This window comes from Gavialis gangeticus, unplaced genomic scaffold (assembly GCF_001723915.1).
Source record: "Gavialis gangeticus isolate Ggan-Ray unplaced genomic scaffold, GavGan_comp1, whole genome shotgun sequence".
Lineage (NCBI taxonomy): Eukaryota > Metazoa > Chordata > Crocodylia > Gavialidae > Gavialis > Gavialis gangeticus.
In genome coordinates this window covers 28546756-28562649 of record NW_017728993.1, presented here as the reverse complement: position 1 = coordinate 28562649, position 15894 = coordinate 28546756, and the positions used below count along the sequence as shown (strand labels likewise).

The window sequence follows — 15894 nt, the reverse complement described above, 5'->3', positions numbered from 1 at the left end:
CGGAGAGCACACTGGGCCCCCCCCCACACCTCCCAAGCTCAGTGATCAGCTGTGAGGGGACCTGCGGTGCCCCCCCAGACCCAGGAGGCACCAGTTGCCAAGTCAGGGGGACTCAGGGGGTGCCCCCGTGCGCTATCTGGCAGACCCAGAAGTGAACCACAAGTGCGCTGGTCCACTTCTGGGTCTGCTGCTGATCATGCCAGGGAGCCCCCTATGCTTCTGTGGGACGCTTTAGTCTACCCAGCATCACAGCACTCATGAGCCCCTGCTACCTAGAGGTATGTAGAAAAAACATTTAAAGCTGTCTCTTATGTCTGCATCTCTGAATCTTTCCGAATCTCTCCAAATTGATTCAGAGGGTTCGAATTCAATTCGGAGAGATTAAATGGTCCTCTGATTTGATTTGGATTTGGAGATTTGGCCACCGAATTGAATCAGGGACTGAAGCTTCGCACAGCTCTACTTAGACACACTAACTGCATTTTCATACCTTAAGACATTTGGGTTTCTTTTTGGTTTGACCCTAACTTCAATGGAGTTACTTCAATGGAGATACTTAAGTATTCCCGTAATACATTTTACCTTAAAGTACTAACATGCATTTTGGCCATAATTCTATCCTGACATAGTTTTGTCTGAAATATGACCCTTTAAAATAAAATACTTCAAAGAAAATGAAGAAATTGCTTACAAATATGTTCCTAAATTTTAAGTCTGTACATAAAATACAAAAAACTTGAACAATAAGTAGATTGTACCAGTACTCAAAGTCATTCCACTTTTCCAAAGGGATGCATGGAAGAATTTAATTCAATTCATTTTTCACTTGCCAAAAATTGAAGAGGCCATGTTCTCTGTCAGCTAATACAATGTTGGGCTACTTCTTTATTCTTTCAGAACATCAGTGGTAATCTACAGGCTTAAAAAATAACTTGAATTTACTTTGTTCACTGATTGGTTCAGTACAATTATGCTGTAGGATTCTACTCCTTTATTCAGAACTTCATTTCAATGTAATTTCAAGGACCCTTAATAAATTAACCTTCATGAAGATTACACATTTCCAGTTCATTTAATAGAAAAGAATCAGTTACAGTTGATTATAAAATGGTCACATTTCTGAATACATAAAGAATGAACGTGAACTTCACTAATACATACAAATCCACTATTTTGTGCAAAAGACCATCTCTTTACAAGAAGTACAATAATGTTAAATTTAATTAGATATAATCTTCACTGTTTTCATTAGCTATTAACATTATGTAAAGATAAACTTAAGCATAATGAGTCCTTTCATTACCCCATAATTGTTATTTTAATGATTACATTATGAGCAATATAATACTGTACATATTTCCACTTTTCACATTAGTGGGCAATTATTTATAAAGACTTCTATTATAATCCACCCACAGAGACCAAATTATTAATGCCTCCATTTTACTATAATGATGGCCATGGTTGTGGAATCAATATGATGGCCTCGGGGAAAACTGCAAAGTAACAATGAAGAAACTGTGTGTGTAATGGGTCAGACTAAGTCCCGGTGTAGGCAAGCAGGAACTACTCAAATGAAATCTCTAGCAGTTCTTCTACTACCACTACACTGCATTTGACCCATACAAGTCAAGCCTATTGAAGTTTCCATAAGTTAAAGAGAATAAATTAAAGACATGGTCATGATTTGGAAACAGACCTGGACTGAACTTATCTAAATGCTAAAAATCTCTCCAACAAAGGAAACTAACATGCTAATATTAAGTCCACTCCCTATATTAACATTTAGTACAAATAATGGTAACTAAAAATTCTGTTTATGCATATGGATATATGGTAATCTCTAACTCTTTCAATATCCCCCATAGCATGCTCTTTGTGTTTTGGATAGTCTTCTTTGTAGTTGTTGGTGATGGTCTGAGGTACTGATTTGGAGGTTTCCTTCAGTTAACAATTGCCAATGAACTCAGGGAATTGGACCCATTAACTCAGAAGCCCCCTTCTGTCCTATGTTTTTATTTGACCTTTTTGTGCACATAATTGACTGACTATAAAATAAAGCCTCACCTCAAGTAATGCTTTCTATCATCTTTGTTGGCATAGACACGCTGCTCCATTTTGGCAGATGATGACCTGGCTTCATTTATTCACACCTTTGCCACTTTGTCTAGGCTACGGTAATATAATATACATGGGTAGGAATGATGTATGGTATGTGGGGTACCTTGAGAAATAGGAACTTCAGACCATCTTGTGAAAACTTTGAAAACAACATATAAAGAGATAGGACATGTATCTTTAACAGTTACATTTCCTCTTTTTTATTGCTAAGATATTTATGATAAAAAATAAGCTCTTAGAAATTCATCTGCTCTTGCTGTTTGTCCTTTTCCTGAAGTGGCATCATGGGAATTTCTAAACCATTCCATAACATTTTGCATCAAGTACCATTTATATTTCAGTAAATTATTTAGAGAAGTTTATTGAACAGGCAGATTATGTCTTTTTTAAACCTATATATAAATAGAACAAATTCCTTAACATAATCCACAAGAATCAGGGCAAGATAATCACCATCACTTTCCAAAGTAAAAATGGGGGCTTTTAGGATCTTTTCCCTCAATTGTAGTTGTGTATTTTAATGCATGCTAATCCACTGGGTAGGGTTGTTCAGGTATATAAAAGTTGTGTGTAGACTCAGTGTGGAGCGTGAATTATTCTTAATGGTACTATAAACGAGAACTGTTTTGGAAATGTTAAAAATGAAATGGCTGAATCATTACACATATGACCCAAAGATATTTCACATTAATGCAGTTACCCAGGCCAACTTATGTGCTGATCAATAACTGAGACAGTAAATGAACAGTTTCTCAGCATTTTTGAAGATCTATAATTGGTCCCCATGGAAGTCATAACATTTTTCCAAACTGGTACAGCTTTCATTGTCTGCTGAAGACATGAAATCTTGTGCAAGTTTATGCATGATATTTCTTGTATATGGTATCCTCTTTAGTTCACAGAACCATAGAAGCATAGAAATGTAGGGCTGAAGGGACCTCCAGAGGTCATCTAATCCAACCACATGCCTGAGCCAGGATCATCCCTATCCAAACCATGCTACACAAATCCACTGTATAACCTATTAGCAAAACTACATAGTCAACCCTGACACAATCACAAGTTATAACACCCTAACCTGCCGCAGGTAAAGCAGGGAATCCCCGGTAGCCGACAACCTGCTACTGCTAAGGTTCTGTAATTTAAATAATTAGGGTGCTGCTGAAAGAAATATGGTTGCATTCAATGGATTTTTTACTAAATTCAGGGGGTATTATACCCCAGTATCAAGATGAGAAGTAGAGTTGTATATCCCTGAAAATAAAAAGAGCATAAACCTAATTTTGCAGATGGACCAGCATAGTTCCAGTAATCTGAAATTGTATCATACACTTTTTATATGAAATAGATTTTTAATCCATGACAAACAGATACAGAAAGATCTTTCTGCATCTATTATAATAAAATATACAGTGGAGATGCCTGGCAGCAATTCCATAATTAGGACTGTCTTCAAAATGGGCTTATGAAAGGATATGAATTCCTATTTCTTTCTGGCAGTAGGTGGCTAATCAGTGTGGAATCTGATAGAAGGTTACTTTTTACATCCCTTAAATATTATATGCAGTTTTTGTTTAGTTTCTATTAATACATTTTAAATAGAAATTTCTGAACTGGAGTGATGGTTAAATTCCATTCTTGGTAGTCCTGCCTTTCACTGCTGAACAATCTTTCTATTCACACATTGTCTGTCCCGTTCGAGACTTGGTAGGGGATTTATTCTGGGTAGATCTGGCACAACAAATACTTTAAAAAAATGTTGGATTTAGGGTCATGCTTAGCCTTTGTTGAGCATTATTCCTGAAAGCTGGGGTTCTGGATATGCAAGTCAGATTCATTACTGGGAAGCCAGATGCAAAGACAGAGTTTTCTACTTTTTATATGTCTGTCAAATTTTGTTCTAAACCTAAATGGTACTGTTGTACCATAATTTCTAACTGGGTATCAGGTACCTTGACCACAGTAAGTTATCTGAGACAAAGTTACATAGAGCTCAGCAGCCATTAAGAACTCCCCTGTAACTAACAGCTATCACTTCAAAGCACCTGCAAACCAGTGTTTAATATAATGGATAACACCCATAACTATTGTACAGTTGTGCAAGTTTAACAGCTGGCTGGCAATGTGTTAGGACAGTTAACTCTGCTGCCAAGTGAAATGTATGTTTATAAATGTCTGACTTCCTTGAGTTTCTGACAACTCCCATAGAAACACTTAGTGTCTCATTGGAGTAAGTCCACTAAATTAATTTCAACATTCTACATAAACTGCGTCTATACAAGTAATTTTCCTTCCAAATTTCCTACTATTACAACCAGCCACTGGTCCCTCAGCTGTAGTAATAGTGGCATCACCTACTGTACATTTTAGTACTGGAGTTGCTTTTACATCTGTTGTGTTGTATGTAATCCACTTCAGAGTACATTATATGTAAATTATATATAGATAAATGCAGACAGAACCTTTTCTACTACCAGAGTCCTGTTACCAGCAAAAGTGAACTTATGGTATTAGTAACGAAAGGTTTGAGACAAAAAGGTGCATGAAGAGGCACATGTATCTAGGCACATGCACTAGTGAATATACATACAAGGCTTTAACGTCTGGCTTGTCAAAAATCAGAGAGGAACCAGAAAAATAGATTAAATGGTGCTTAAAAACAATTTGCTCTCCATAGATCAACAGATGTGGGATAAACACAAAGTAAAAGGGAAAAATGCACAGTGGAGTATAAGGTATATACCGATTACAAACATTCTTGGCTTATACTATAAAGCACCAAGAGATAATTTTATGGCTAAAGTAAGTAAGAGTCACAAAAACAACAAGTTTACACACATGCACAACCCCCATTCCTAGTTTGATCAAAACACATTAGCTATTATTCATCAATTTTTGTTTAAAAAGTTGTCTTACGCATACTTAGTATAATGCAAAGAGAGCTGTTTCTTAACTCAATTGCCAGTGCTTTGTGCAGTATTTGCTAGCAAGTTAATAACAAATGGGCTCCTTCTATTGAGTCCTATCCACCTAATAGAGAAAAATGTCCATCCTAATTAGGAGGATCTTAATAAACATAAATGCAGTTAGTTAGGCTACAGAGAATAAATCTAGGATGCTGTGAAATAATTGGTGTGTTATCAGGTAATGGTAATCCAGAAAGTGTAAAACCCCAGAGCAGTTGTTACCAGGCCTATGATTGACCACAAACAGTGATACAGGTTGAGCTTTAAGCGTTTTATAATGAAAAATCTATTTATTTCATTAAGCTTTCATGCTTTATACCCTTGTTTTTTCAGGTAATAAAGGAGTCTTAACTGACAATGGAACTATTAGTCACTATGAATTAAGATGGACAAAACGGTTAAAATTTTTTGAAGGAGGTACTCTATAAAAAGAAAAAATAGAAGTGACAAAGTATGACCTGGGCAAGGTCCTGGATAAAGTACCTAAACAACTGTGTTAAGGAAACATATTTAGGGATTTGATATGAAGCTCACTGAAATGAATGGCAAAGTTCCCACCAACTTTAACGGTAGAGATCAAGGCCTAGGTCCAAGGGATATGAATATATTAGAATATAGTTATGTCATTTAAAAACTCTCTTAATATATTCACAATAGAATGGAAGGATAACTCAATTGTTGTTCTTCCTTTTCTAATAAGAATATGCACTTCAGTAGCCTTGAGTGTCACACTTAGAACAAGGTTTCCAATGCCAGTATTCAGAACACCATATTAAAAAATAGTTTTCTGTGAATTTGTACAAGACTGGACTAACATTTGCTATTTCTAGGAGTATCCTTGACGATAAAACAAATACATGTGTGCAAAACAACTACAATAGTGGCATAAAAGCACCTAGGCTTTTGAAATATTTTATTCAAATCAACTGCCAGGGAAATCACTTAAATCACCTTTTTGGCAGGTGTGCCACAAATGAGCCTTGTGCCGTCACCAGATGCCACTCTGGTCCCATTCCTCTACCTAATCTGCTGCTCTGCTTCCTGTTCTCTGCCCTACCTGCTGCTGTGTTGCCAGCCCCTTCCCCGATTGGCTGTGTGCCAGATACAGAGGTCACCTGTGCCATAAATTGGCCAGCCCTGGTTTAAAGCACTGACATTTGCACACTGGCACCTTTAATCCTGTGCTTCATATGGCAGTATTACTAAACACTGGCAGCTATCTGAGTCTCAAAGAATGTAATTTTGTTTCTTCATTTCAGTGACATCTTCACTAGACTATAAGGCTTTGTACCGATTAGTCAGACACAAGGAAAACTACATATTAGTTGAGCTGAAGCTATGATGACTGTAGTTGTCTAACAGTGTCAATCTGCACTTTAAATTAATATAATTTGTGAGTGCCAGACAACAGAGTTATAATAAAAAGCTCATATATTGCCAAGGTAATAAATAATTAGTGAGCATAACTGAATGAAATAGCAGGTTGAGCAGACACCCAAATTTTGAATCTAGACTCAGAAGTCAGTGAGCAGAATGATCCATTTCTCTGCCTTGAATGATAAAACAGCTCTCTCACAACCTAATATGCAGCACCATCTGGCACAAACACAGAGGAGACAGAACTTCTGGAAGTGAAACACAAAAGCAATTTAATTGCTTTAGGAGTGTCCAAAATATTAAAAGAATCCTTCAGAATATGCAGCAGACTTTTTTTTTGTTGCATTCCCTTCCTAAAGATGCGGACCTGCATCTTGTAGAAACATTTATATAGCCGATTATGTCAGCAGAGTGTTACTGAACTGATTTTGTTTATGTGTGAGTATGCTATACAGGTAACTCACTTTCAGAAACAAATGTTAAAATGAATAGCGGGGTATGCCTTATTTAACCAGTCTGAATACACAACAGGACAGATCTGCTTTAGTCTCAGTAAGAAACATAATATAAGAGAGAACTATCAGGAGTCTGGACTACATTTTATATCATAGCTCTGCTTTATATGCAGTTATTAATATTGGTACATGAATAGAAATATTAAACCATGCTTAGCTGAGGGTTATTTTTTGAAAAAAATGTAATAATAGTGACCAATATCACCACATGCGAATCACTGATTGTGAAGTGGTTCCATTTCATGAGCCCTTATCTTTCATGTGTAATTGAAAAGGAAAGCTCTTGTAGTATTGTTAGCTTTGAAAAAGGACTGTGAAACGGTTCTTGCTAAAAACATTATGCAGAATGTACCGTGCAAAATTATTAATCTGTGACGTTTGCCATATACATAGAAATGGAGCTTGCAAGCTGGTTCAAATGAATCTGGCTTCGCCAGTATCACCACATCTCAGTATTCATTTTATTATTGCTTTCTGAAAGTGACTTTTAATGTAGACTGTTTTCTAAATGATCCTTAAAAGACACTCCCTTCCTCCTCATCACCTTCACCTAAAGGCAATCATGTCTAGTAATATTGATCTATTTGCTGCTAGCTTTCATTAATTTTACCCTCCCTAAGGGTGGTTCAGTTTTGGCACCAGCTAATTAAAACCCATTTGGGGCTTCTCAGAACACTTTATAAAACTAGAATTAGCTCTGCTACTTTAGTAGAGACTACACATTTCTCCATTATTGCCAATTAAATGTTTTCCATTACATATCCGAAGTAAAGGGAAAGTACATAACTGCTCACCTGGATTCAGGTAAATACAAAAATATAATAGTTAGTTTTTACCTGGTGCTTCTTGAAATGTACTTTAAATCCTTCCACTTGACTACACTCATTAAATAGCAAAGTAGTAGTGAAGTACTGGGAAATGCTGACATCTTTAGAGTATCCTCTAGGGTAGTATTAAATAAAATGCATTAATGCAGAAGTGTGAATAGCTGCCAACATATATTATTATACACAACAATTATTAAAAAATGTGTGAGTATGCAAAGCATTAATGGAGTACTTAAGAACTCCATTAATAAAGATCTGTAGAAAGACCAGGATTCCCCCAACAGTCTAGATTCAGGTGCATCCCCCTGATGCTGGTAGTCTGTATTTTGTCCCTCTGTAGAATAAAAATTGGTTTGTTTTAAACTGAATACTTCTATTAGCCAATAACAAGTACATTATGAATGGGTAGCCTATGGACTTGATGCTCTACTTCACTGAAATAAATGGCAGAGCTCCATGGACCTCAGTGGGGCAGGATCCAAGCTTATTTGCATTATAGGAGTGACTACAGCACATGCTTTTTGGCTACTTTTCATAACACACACCACAGAATTTGAGCACCATTATGATGAGACTATTTAAAGTCCCATTAATTGCCTAAAGAGATGTTACATCAAAAACCTGAAAGAAAAAGCTCGTTAAAGCCTTGGCAGACAAAAAAATCTGTTGTAATCTTACTATGCATTGGTAGCGCTCACTGTTTGTGAGGATAGTTTTAAGATGAAAATAATTCAAGTTTACAACTCACATGGCATATTTTTTAATGCAAAACACAGCACTGTTCAAGTAACAATTGGAAGCGAGTGTTGATGTTTCTCCTAGGAAATGAAGGAATATTTGGCTGAGATACCTGAAAAAGTTTGTGTCAACATCATAATAGTCTGGTGTGATGCAGGATGCTATTTTCCTCACTCAGAGAGCTCTGTTACTCTTTACTGCTTCAGCAAGCAGCATAGATCCCAAATAGCCTTCACGGTCCCAACCAGACCACTGAATGGAAGCAGTTTGATGGTGTCACAAATTGAAGACATATGTGCTGGCTCTCAAACTATGGTCCATAGCCTCGTAGCCACTGGTGGAATGTTCTCTTCTAGTACAGATATAGTGCTGGCTATTGACATGGTACTTGCTTTCCCTGTTTTCAGCCCCATTAAATGAAGTTAAAGATACATTTCTTATGTTGCATGGAAAAGCAATACTAGGGCATAACCTCTGCAAGCCTGAAAGGACAAATTTGAAGCCAAATGTGTGGATCAGGTAAACCTGATCTTATGTGTAGAAGTACTTATATTTTAAATTGGTGAAGATGCAAAGATTTCTTCACAACTTAGAGACCAGAAGGTAGCACCTGATGTGGTAGAGGCAGGCCAAAGGAAGGGCTAAAGAAGCTTGTCCCATGGCATTCTCTTTCTGAATAGATTCTGAACCAGTCTTTTCCTGACCTGCTTCTCTACAGGGGAACCTAGACCACACAAGGGATAGGCAGTGACCTTCTGTAAGCCACTGGTGACTAGGACTGGTTGGAAATTCTCTAACAAAACAGAAGTTTAATTGAAAATTTAGGTTTATTGAGCCAAAATGTTTTGCTCCAAAATATCTCATGTTCAGTTAACTGAATCCAAGGCATGGTTCTCAGGGTGTCTTGTCTCCATTCTTGGCTGCTCTGCCCCACAGCTGGGGATGCTGAAGGAGTGGGGTCCCAGGTCCTCCATACACATCTAATTGGTCTACAGAGACCCTAGAGGCCAGTAATCTTCAGCAACTCAATAGAAGTGATGCTTTTATCAGTTGCACAGTGCAAATGCAGGGTTGGGAATTTAAAAAAAATTGGTTTTGATCTGATTCAAACAAAACTCAAAATTTCCAAACTATATTTCCTGGAACTAGTAAACCCTGGTTTTGGATTCTAATGGCGAGTGTATGTTTGTGCTGGTACCTAGAGGATACAAATTGTTACAGTCCTCAGCTTCAAATTGTAGCAGTTTTTACTTTTAGGTCTGTTGATCCCTGGAGCTTCTATCAAGATGGGGATACTGTCACCACCCATATGGTATATGCTCTGAGGAGCGTGCCCATGCATACAGTTATCCAGGAAAGCAGGAGACAAAATTTAGTAATTCGATACTTCAACCGTTGGTAAGATTCCTCATTATCCATTTTTACTGAGACATTTTCACTTAGTTCACTATGCAGAGATCTGATAATCATTTACGTTTGAGTTAAAACTACAACAGAGATTGATAGAGAGATAAATATAAGATACCGAGTATCCCAAGGTTATGTGTTAGGAAGAATGCTGTGTAGGTTTTTTCTTTTCAAATAAAATGTCAATTTAATCAATAGTAAACTGAGCTGAAAACACCACACAGCTCCGAAAATGCTTCAGGAAGACATCCAATATTTTTGGGATTCAGGCCAACAAAAATGGAAAGAACAGAAGGTAGCGTAGGTGGGGTAAATGGGGCCTGGCTGCTGCCTCATCAAGTGCTCATAACAGTCAAAAACATATAACAACCTGTTAGAAACATATTGGGGGGTTCATTTAATAACTGGCATGTAGCAACACCTTCTTTCATTTATATTTTGTCATTAACATTGTAGTAAGTCTTCAAAGGCAAAACTTACCGGTCTTTTCCCGTCTCCTCCTTAAATACAGCATCACAGTAACTCATGCGCTTTTCTGTCGTCACATAGATTTTGGCACTGGGGTAGCTGTCAACAGTTTTCTTCAGCATGTTGTACACAATGCCATTGCCATCTTTCCTCATGTTCCGGAAAGGCCCCCAGATGACATAGATTGTGCTGTTGGCTTCCCTAAAAAAGTACTCCGGATTCTTGAGCAACAGGGGCACACTGGTGTGAGAGACCACTCTTATTGTTGTCCTCTTCCCAACATCCTCCTCATAGCCCTTGGTAGGAGCATTGTTCATTCTCCATATACAGGAGGACTGGTCAATCTCAATTCCCACTTTCTGGGCAGCCATCTGACCCGAGTTTGAAACAATGGCACAAAGGTCACAGTCCAGTTGTAGAGGCTGAAAGAGAGAGGACATAATATATGGTACATCTTCACTCTTAGAAACTGAAGATTGAATGTTTACTTTAAAAAAGGCACAGTCCAATCAACTGGCTGCAAGATGCTGTCAAAACGCTTCGATTCCCATGCATAAGAGCAGGTGCTGACGTATACTGTGGCCAAGCACTAAGATTTTCTACCAAAATAATCACCATATGCTAATCATTTGCTTTATGTTTTCCACATTGCAATATTATATATATATATGAGTTAGTGGTATAGCCATTTTAAGCTGTATGCAGCCATGCACTTGTGTTTGATCACAGCTTTAAATTTCTTTCTGTGCCTGGATTGGGCAAAAAGCGTCACTTCTGCCTGCACCCTCTCGCTCTTATGTTCTTCCATGTGAAATACGTGTCCTCCAAAGAGAACCTATAAACATTTTGTCTCCAGGAAAAAAAAGTCATGTGCTCTAAACTGGTTTTATAAAGGTATTGACACAATATCTTCATGGGATTAGATTACAGCAGAATGTCTGTAGGAGAGAGACTACATATCTGATTATTATTACAAATTAAACAGCCATTCATCCAGACATATTAATGAAGTATTCCGTCAGTGCACAATTACATTTCCATCAATAATTTTCTGGGTTTTAAATCTATTACTGACAACAATCTTTTAAGATAAAACATCCAACTAACTCATATATATATGGGTTATATATACATAGGTTAGTTGGATGTTCTGTTTCTTTACATATCTATGTAAAGACTGGTGGCCCATGGACTAGAACGGGGGCAGGCAATTATTTTGGGCAGAGGGCAACTTACTCAGTTTTGGCAAGCTGTCACGGGCCGCATGGGTAGCCCTGCCCCCTGGTCACCATCTTGGGACCAACGTCCCTCTGTCTTTGGTCCCAAGACATTGGGACATTGGTCCCATGTCCCAGGGCCAGCACCAGTGGAGCCCAAAGCAGGGCACAGGCAGGCAGGGGTCTGTGGAGCTGGGCTGGGCTGCAGCAGCAGGGAGAGGGGGGAGCTGGCTCGGCTCCATATAGCCCCTGCCATCTGGGACCCCATGCACCTGCCATCCTGCTCTAGGCCCTGCCAGCACTGGCCCTGGGACACCAGTGGAGTCCCCATGCTCCCGCTGGCTTCCTGCCCACTCACTCCCAGTGTCCCCCAGCCCTGCAGTACAGGCGGAGGGCAGTACACAGCCCCGACCCCCTGCTCGCTGGCAGGGAAGAAGCTGGTGCTGAGCATGGGGAAAAGCAGCCCCTTGCCTGCCCCATGGCCAGCACTCCATCCTGCAGTCACTTGCAGCCCAGGTGGAGCTGTTCTGAGCTGGCACAGGCAGCCCCATGTGGGCTGCAAGTGGCTACAGGACGGGGCGCTGGCCATGGGGTGAGTGAGGGACTGCTTTTCCCCATGCTCAGCACCAGTTTGAAACCTGCCCCTGCTGCCAGCCTGGGCTCTGCATTGGCTCTGGGCTCGCCTGTTGGGGATGCACATGGCAGCAGCAGCTGTCGCCCCCCTGCGTGCTGTGCCAGGCAGGATTTGCTGCTGCTGCCCACTCGGAGCATATGCTGGGCAGCCCAGAGGTGGTGGTGGCAAACACAGTGTCCATGGCAAGCCGGTGGGGGGGCAGGGGGGCCCACAGCTGCTGTTGCATGGAGCCCAGAGCTGCGCAGAGCCCAGGCTGGCAGTGGGGCTGGGTTACAAGGTGGTGCTGAGCGCAGGGAGGGGTGGAAAAGTGGCCGCTCACCCGCCCTGTGGCTGGTGCCCCACACTGCAGCCGCTCACAGCCCAAGTTTGGGGCTGCCTGTGCTTGCTCCGGACAGCCCCATGTGGGCTGCAAGTGGCTGCAGCAGGGAGCGCAGGCCATGAGGCAGGGAAGAGCTGCTTTCCTCTGCGCTGGGAAGGAGCAGGGAAGGAGCCTGGAGAAAAGCTGAGTGCGGGGGGTGTGTGTGGAAAGCAGCCCCTCCCCCACCCTGTGGCTGGCACTCCCTGCTGCTGCTCACAGCCCATGTGGGGCTATCCAGAGCAGGCACAGGCAACTGTAGGTGGGCTGTGAGTGGCTGCAGCATGGGGCACCAGCCCTGGGGTGGGTGAGGGGCTACTTCCCCCGCCCCCCGCGCTCAGCTTTTCCCCAGGCCACTTTTCCCCAGGCTCCTTCCCTGCCTGGGGTCCTCCCATGCCCTTCCCCCCACCTTCCCCTTTACCTGAGGTTCCAGTGTGGGGCAGTCATGTGGTCCCAAGCCAGAAGCCCCTGCTTGGGCTTCCAATTGGGTGGGCCCTGCTGTTGTGGGAACCTGCCGGGCTTTCCCTGGGTCCTATTGCCCTTGCTTCCTGTCATTTTTGACAGGAATCAAGTGCAGAGAAATATTCATTTTCTAAATTTTTTTACGGGCCCTGTGGGCTGGATAGAATGGCCTCGTGGGCTGGGTGCAGCCTGTGGGCTGTATTTTGCCCACCCCTGGACTAGAAGCTTGACCCCTGGGCCCAATGAGGTCAGAGGGAAAATTTTACATCTCCTTATGTCTAAAATGGAAACAACAGTAGTTACCTCCATCACACAGGTACTGGAATTATTCCATTCTATTTGCTACAGTTATGGAGAATCCACTGATGCCCAAGAACTGTAGGACTGGGACCTACATATTTATAAAGTACCTTGAAAATGAAAATCATGACATATATAAATGGGACTATGTGAAGCATTAGGCTAGAATCCCAAATCTGCTTGAGAAGCAGATTCATTTTAAGAGAAACAGCATGCAACTGGGATGATATTGTACAAGCCCTCCATTCATCCCATAGCCATGGTTAGGGAACCCTCCAACACTGCCTGTGATCATGACCTGAAATTCTTTCCTGCAGTCCAGCAGCCTGTTAAAGTTCTTCAGGGGTAGCACATCCACTTCCTTTCTTAACAGAAGCAAGGACTATACATTTGGTCTTTGCTTTGCACACAATGTAAGTGTTGTATAACAGCAATGAGGGAGCCCTTTATATAGCTGATATTAATCAGTGTCCCAGAGATGTTGGGTACATCCACACGAGCATGCATGTGCATCTTACAGCGTCTCAAAGCCCTTTAAGATGTTGCAAGAGGCACATGCGGGAACAAAAAAATGTTCCCTGCACTGCAAGTTTGCAGCATAGGGGCAAAATTAGACCCCTGGATATCCAAGGATAAAAAAAATGGTGCCAGGAAACAAGCACCATCTTGGACCATGCCCAGAGGCAACTGGGAGAAGGAGTCCTCCAGAGAGACACTCTGGCATTGGGCCAGAGCATCTCTATTGCTCCCCCTTGCCCCAGCAACTGAGCATGCCCCTTGAACATGCTCAAGAACAAAAGTGGGGCAAGGCTCGGAGCTTGCTTGTGGGTAGTTAGTTGGAGTAACAGGTAGTGTCTGGAGAAGTTCCAGAGTCTGGAAGAGTGGAGGCTGAACCCATGGGAGATCAAGGTAAGAAGGGGGAGGGTGGGAATGGGAACTTTCTCTCTAAAAGGGAAACCTAGGTTTTCCTCTTTGCAAAGGGCTCTTTGCAGGCTTCCAGTCTCAGCCTGCAAGAGTCGCTTGCAAATTGGGGAGAAGTAAGAGGCAGAAGCCATGGAGCCCACCTTGCCCAATGACTTGTACGAGTCCCATTGTACGGGTGGGGGACCGGGAGGCGGAAGCTGCGCCATGTGTGGGGTCTGGGGGCTTTTGGCCAGGTGTTGTGGGGGGGCCCACATTCCTGCCCCAACCCCTGCCACTGCCACCACAAAAGGCAACTGCAGGACCATGAGCGGCGAGTTGTGGGCCTACACATGGTGCAGGGTGCTGACCCAGCCTGATGCCACATGCCCCACCTAGTGCAGGATCACATGGTTCTTGCTGCTACCCCTGGCCACATGTGGTGGCAAGAATTCGCCTGGTCCTCCCTGAGGTGATGGCACATGGTATTGGGCCTGGTTGGCACCCTGCAGGGTGCCAACCTGGCCTGATGTCCATGCCAGGCAAGAACCAGTGCAGTCCTGCCTGAAGTGGGGCATGTGGCATAGGGCTGGGCTGAGTCAGCACCCTGTGCCACATGCAGCAGAGAAGCAAGCGGTGGTGGGTGCCGCTGGCTGACTCTGCCGGGAGCAGCCATTCAGCACAGGAACAGTCTCGTGGCTGCCTGATGCGGGGGAGAGGGGGCACAGGCGCATGTGTGACTGTCTCTCTCCACCCCCCCACCACATAAAAATATCCAGATGTCATTAAAGCACTGCTTAGCTTTTTTTCTCTCTTGCTCGCTTTCCTTCATATATGTGTATGTGTATATAGTGGGGTTCCAGTTTACTAGTGGAAGTTCACGGGTATTTGGGGTTTGCTTTCTAATGCATGCAATTGGGATTTGTTAATCTGAAGTTTGAAATTTGTAAACAGGGAACCTCAGGATCCATGCCAGTGAGGCAACTGGTGGGACCTTGGCACAGGAGCCTGGCCAGAGCCAGCACCAGGGACCCATCTGGAGGGCAGACTAGGTGGCCAACCTCCTGGCCGTTTGGGGCCAGGAAGACACACTTCAGCAGTTTAGAGCAACTCACTGTAATGAACACATCTATCAGGTGATAGCTGCCCAGATTGCAGAGCAGGGCACCAGAAGACATGGCAGCAGTGCTGCACAAAGGTGAAGGCATTACGGTGGCAATTTAGAATCATAGAATCATAGAAGTAGGGTCGGAAGGGACCTTGTAGATCTTCAAGTCCGACCCCCCACCTGGGCGGGAGAAAAACTGGACTCAAATGGGTCCAGCCAGGTAGGCATCAAGCCTCTTCTTAAAGACCCCCAGGGTAGGAGCCAGCACCACTTCCCTTGGAAGTTGGTTCCAGCTCCTAGCCACCCTAACTGTGAAATAGTTCTTGCGGATGTCTAATCTAAACCTACTCTCCAATAACTTGTGTCCATTATTCCTTGTTATGCCAGGGGGTGCCAGGGGAAACAATGTCTCCCCCAAAGCCTTCTGGTCCCCCCTAGTGAGTTTATAGACAGTCACCAGGTCCCCCCTCAGCCTTCTCTTGTGAAGGCTGAACAGGTT

The 15894-nt window shown here is 42.4% G+C and overlaps 1 protein-coding gene across 1 annotated transcript in view; it reads right to left on the bottom strand.

The window, feature by feature from the left end:
* Positions 1-15894, bottom strand: part of ST6GALNAC3 (ST6 N-acetylgalactosaminide alpha-2,6-sialyltransferase 3) — a 462398-nt gene that overhangs the window by 135338 nt on the left and 311166 nt on the right. Inside the window, exon 3 of the mRNA XM_019501467.1 lies at positions 10432-10841. Within this exon, the coding sequence (XP_019357012.1) occupies positions 10432-10841 (410 nt within the window). The remainder of the gene's footprint in view (positions 1-10431; positions 10842-15894) is intronic.